The sequence below is a fragment of the Aulostomus chinensis genome, chromosome 12 (genome assembly GCF_037954235.1).
Source record: "Aulostomus chinensis isolate RoL2024-O1b breed Wild chromosome 12, RoL_Achi_v1.0, whole genome shotgun sequence".
Taxonomy (NCBI): domain Eukaryota; kingdom Metazoa; phylum Chordata; class Actinopteri; order Syngnathiformes; family Aulostomidae; genus Aulostomus; species Aulostomus chinensis.
Window position 1 is genome coordinate 26,040,558 of NC_141331.1, and position 5,445 is coordinate 26,046,002.

The 5,445-nt window shown below is 44.0% G+C and overlaps 1 protein-coding gene across 4 annotated transcripts; it reads right to left on the bottom strand.

Annotated features, from left to right (window-relative positions):
* Positions 1–629: 629 nt before the first annotated feature.
* LOC147252588 (trace amine-associated receptor 13c-like) lies at positions 630–5,315 on the bottom strand. 4 transcript variants are annotated; one of them, XM_086220956.1, is made up of 3 exons: positions 5,305–5,315; positions 1,783–1,956; positions 630–1,440 (listed from the first exon to the last, which is right to left on the bottom strand). In XM_086220956.1, exons 2-3 carry the CDS (start codon positions 1,953–1,955, stop codon positions 630–632), a joined length of 984 nt encoding a protein of 327 aa, XP_086077082.1. In that variant the 5' UTR covers position 1,956; positions 5,305–5,315. The 4 variants fall into 4 exon arrangements, with proteins under 4 accessions (XP_086077082.1, XP_086077081.1, XP_086077080.1 ...); XM_086220955.1 differs by lacking the exon at positions 5,305–5,315 and having other exon boundaries at positions 1,879–1,955; XM_086220954.1 differs by lacking the exon at positions 5,305–5,315 and having other exon boundaries at positions 1,783–1,955.
* Between the last annotated feature and the right edge of the window lie 130 nt (positions 5,316–5,445).

A 5,445-nucleotide genomic window follows, 5' to 3' on the forward strand; every position in this document is an offset into this window, starting at 1 on the left:
TAGAAATAAAATCATAGTTGGTGACATGAATCACAACCTGAATGATCTGACAGGGAGGCCAATGTAAATCTCAGCATCTTAAATAAAAGGAAAATATCACCAGATATGAACTTTGTGTGACATAAAATTAGAAGATTGCCTGATCAACAAGTCTTGCTTTATTCTATATTAAACTCAGAGAAGCTGAGTTGGTCATGAATGTAAAAGTATGTCTCGATTTGATGACATCAGATGTTTCCTGAGGTGAATGATATTCATGTGTAACACACCTCATTGTGAAAAATATTCTTGCTGAGTCCTGACACCTCTGATGTAGTCTGTGTAATCACAGTAAATATATTCCTGACAGCAACAATTGACAAGAATCCCAGGTTCCAATGAGATTCAGAAGAAACAGACGCAGATCACTTTTGGCCCACATAGAAACTTGGGCAAGTAAAAAAACAAACAAACTGCAAGTTCCTTCAAATGTGTACTTTAATTACATGATATCAAAAGCTTTTTTTAGGAACAGCTAGAATATACAGAAATAACATCTGTTCATTACATCGACATAACAAGAAAATGACTTCAGCAGGTCATTGACACACGACTGCATCTGAAGGCCAATCAGGTTATTTTAGTCTCGTCTACAGGATGTTGGCCTGACAGGAGCCTGGCTGAAGGATCTGAAGAGTGACAATGAGTCTGATAGCTTTTCTGAACCAGGGGTAAAACAAGGCATATATGACAGGGTTCAAACAGGAGTTGAAATAGAACACATGGATCACATAAGCAGATGAAGCATTGAGCAATTCATCTCCTGCTAGAGACACGCAATAATATGGACAGAAACATATCACAAACATAGCTAACACAATACCAAGAGTCCTGGCTGCTTTCAACTCAGCCTTCTTAGTTGTTAGAGAGACAGAAGCCTGGAGTTTGACAGCTGCAGTGTGAGAGCGCATGGCACGGGCCTGAGACACAGCCACCATAAACACTCTCATATACAGAGTTATGATGGTAAGATTGGGAACAATGAAGGTAAGGATGAGGTCAACAATGCCTGCAATACTATCAATGACAATCAAACACTCGCCATAGCAGGAATTATAGTTTTCTGGATGAGTCAGATATCCTAAAGCAATACTGCAGTAAAAGAGAGAAAAGAGCCAACACAGACAAACACAAATTTTAACTCTCTTTAAAGTGACTCTGCTGGTGTAATGCAGAGGATGACAAATAGCCACATAACGGTCCATTGATATCAGCACCATGTCTCCTACTGATGCAGATGTCAGGATGAAGGACATGATATTATATAGAATACATGCAAGATCACCAAGAGACCAGCAAGCTGTTTGTCTCAGTGCTTCTCCTGGCATCAGCAGGAGGCCCACAACAAAGTCAGAGACGGCCAAAGACAGGAGGAGGATGTTGGTGGGTGTGTGGAGCTGCCTGGAAAAGTAGAAAAGCCCCATTAAACAAGCGACAAAATGCAGATCAAACAATAAAAAACAGTTCTGTCCTTTTCCACGTGTGATTAAATTTAGACAGTGAAAAGTTCTTCTTAAGATGAGAGTGCATAGAGGCAACCTTGACCCTAATAAATTAGATGAGACCTCTCCAGTGTCAAAATCACACATTTGAGATGTCCTCTGCATTCGTTTTATCTGACAAGGCAAAACAGAAATCTAGCATTCCATGACACAACATTATTTAAAAATCATTCATGAATATTTCTTCAAGTCAGTCAATCTGTTATGATGTTAAATTGGATTTGCTGAGAAATGCATCTGCCTGAAGTGGGAGACTGAGATGATGACGAGCAGGTTGAGAACCAGAGTGAGCAGAGAGATGAAGGACACCAGAACGCTCCAGAGAACAGTTTCAGACCAAGAAGCCATCGGCCTCCTGCAGGATGTGTTGAGCAGTTCTGGGAAGCAGAGTTCTGCTTCTTCCTGGACTTTCATCCTCGAGGTCTGAGGAGAAGTGCAGCTCTCAACAACTAATATAATAGAACTCTCTCTCACCTGATCTTCTTCCCACCCCTCTTTCTCTCACTGACTGTTGGATTGTAATGTCCCTCCGCCCTCCCTTTACACATCACACCATCATTTTCAGTTTGACCTTTAATTGTAAATTGTTCACTCATGAATATCATCAAAAATTATACACACACACTTATATATACATATAACATAAATACATATATATAAACACATACATATATACACACATATGTAGCCAATCTTTTCCCCACGACCTTTAAGGAAGGGTCACCCAGTTCGTTAATGCTATAGTTTGACTCATTTATCCCGATGGTTCTTGTAGTAAAACACCTTAGATATACTGGAAGTAACTTAGACAGACACCAGGATGTAAGTTTTAAAGGTTTTAGTTAGGAAATCGTGAGGGAAAGATAATTGGATGTTAGGGACATAGAAAAAATATAGATAACAAATTGGCTTTATCCAAACAGAAAGTGCAAAACCTTCAAACGATTAATTAGTTTCTTTTCAAATGATTGTAAAATGTAAACAGTTAAACCGTTAAATTGCTTAAGCACCTTCACATATTTCACCAATAACAGCAATGATACCCAAATAATAATAAATAATAAATATAACTGGCCAGGAATTTAATACCAAAAGTGCACTTGTGCTTAATACCTAAGCCGGCATCTAATACAGTAAAACACCAAAAGAAACCCAACCGCACTCCCACGTTGCAGGCCTGTTACTTGTCCTCCACAGATGGCATCCTCGCCTAGGAATGTTACTCACGGATCAGATGACTGGCGTTTACTTAAATAGCCCAAACGAATCCTCGAAAGACCAACGCGATGTGAGGCGGATGCTCCGATGACGAGTCTCCCAACTGTGCTCCACAGTCTTTTTGTAGGAATGACCAAGCCACTGCACTCCACACCCTCCGTAGATATCCAACGTCTTCAATCATTCCTCTAAAAGCACAGCTGCTTGCTGGGTTAGCAACGCACTACTGCTCAGGCTAGCCGTAGCTAAATAGCCAGGTACACTCTCGAACACTGCGGGCCAATCGGGGTAATGCAGCCAGCTTTGCGAGCTAACTGCTACAACACTCACACTGAAGAGTGTCTCAGTCTTTATCTCGTCGACACAGAATGACACTCCACCGTGCAGTCTTGCGGTCTTCTTAGTGACACGCCGTCACACTGCAAACCACAAGAATGTCCACAAAAAACTGTTTGTCACGTTTCTCCGTATGTATCTGTTTCATTCACTCGTCTTCTCTCCTCACCGCATCTCCCACCTGGCTTGCCGCGTGTCTTCCCTTTAAACTTCCCCCCACCTGACCACATGCTCACTCCTGATTGGCTCACGCCCTCCTGCTACAGCAAGTTCACAGCTCCACAAAATACTAATACTACAGAAATTAAATGAACATAAACACAGTAAATGCAATAATCTTAAGCAGTGTTAAGGCACATAACAATACAAAGTGTACCCATTTCTGTCTTCAAACAAATAACTTATAACCCAAAAATAATGACGGGGTTACACCCTCCCCCTTCTAAATGTCTGATGTCCCCATCAGACTTAATCGACTAAGCAAAAAGGTTAGCATGCAAGCAAGCTTACATTAGTTCTTACCTATCTTAATCACAACCCCCCTGTGGACAATGGTAAGGGGCTCTTCCCTTGGCTGACCAGGCTTGTCATAGGTAAGTCTCCTAACTGGTTGGCGTAATCTTTTGGGCCTAGTTTGTTGAGGAGGGACTCCCATTTTAGTGCAACTAGACTGGTGTCTGTCATATTGATCACTTGAAACTGGTTCGGGGTCTGATTCGGTGTCAGGGGTAGGATGAGTGGTATCTTCTCTCTTTGGAGAGAGCTCTTGGTCCGAAGAACTGCCACTTGCAGAATCCGAAGGATTATCACTTGCTTCCATCTGGACCTCACTTCGCCTGGGACTTATAAAAGGAGCTCTGTCCTCTCGGGACCAGATGTCTTCCAGGTAAGTACGGTAGGACCTACGCTGTGAGTACTCAAGATCAGACTCGGACTCCGCAGTTGATTCACTGTCCTGTGGCACTGGGTGATCAGAGATCTTGCTCTTACTCCAAACTTGTGATTGAGTTCTAGGCTTTAAGGGCCGCTCTCCATCTTTGTCCAACCCTGGCATTCGCACCAGCTCTCCAACAGGTAATAGGTGGTCTCGGTGCAGAGTTTTCGACTTGCCCTTTCCTTTCTCAGGCTTCAGCTTGTAGACAGGTAAGTTTGGCATTTTCTCTGTGACCACGTAAGGAATGTCACACCAGTGATTCTGGAGCTTGTGTTTCCCAGTAAAGGCTAGGTTCTTGAGCAACACCCGGTCACCAGGCTCTAGGTTCTGACACCTCACTCTTTTGTCATAGGTTTTCTTGTTGCGAAGGTGTAACTTGTTTGAGGCTTCCTCGGCCAGCTGATAAGCCTTCTGCAAGTCTTGCTTTAGCTTGGTGACATAGGATGAGTGCTGACATTCTCCTTTATCTTCAGGCTGAGTGCCGAAGCACACGTCCACGGGGAGTCTTGCTTCCCTCCCAAACATAAGGAAGTAAGGGGAGTACCCCGTGGCATCGCTGATGGTGCTGTTGTACGCGTGTACTAGGCTTACCACGTGCTGACTCCATTGTCTCTTCTTCTCCTGATTCAATGTGCCCAACATGGACAGTAAAGTCCGATTGAACCGTTCTGGCCGGGGATCACCTTGGGGATGATAAGGGGTCGTTCGGGACTTCAGGAGCTCTTTGATCAAATGAGACTCAAAGACTCGACCTTGGTCAGAATGGATTCTGGTGGGCAGGCCATAGTGAACGAAGTACTTGTCGACAAGGATTTTGGCAACTGTGAGAGCCTTTTGGTTCTTGGTAGGGAAGGCTTGAGCATACCTCGTAAAATGGTCTGTTATGACCAGCACATTGCTGATTCCTCTTGAATCTGGCTCTATTGAGAGGAAGTCTATACACACCAGGTCCATAGGCCCATTGCTGACAATTTGGTGTAGTGGAGCAGCTTTGTGTACAGGGGCTTTCCTCAGGATACACTCTCCGCAGTTTCTGACATACTGCTCGACACCGACAGCCATCTTCGGCCAGTAGAACCGGCTCCTTATCATGTCAGTAGTTCTTTCAGCTCCTAAGTGGCCAAGGTCATCATGAAGGGACTTTAACACCACTGGTCTGAACTCGGCGGGAAGCACCAGCTGTTGACTCTGCTCTCCGGATGGGCTTCGGCTCACACGGTGTAGTAACCCGTCCTCCATGACCAGCTTAGCCATTTGTCTCTTCATGGCTGAGACCTCAGGATTAGACTCCACATCCTCTGGCAACTTCCCTTGCTTCACTGCTTGGATCGTTGGTCCCATCACAGGATCTTTGCTTTGGGCCAGGGTCAACTCTTGTCTAGACAACTGTCCTAGTGTGTTCAGCTGCACCTGTGT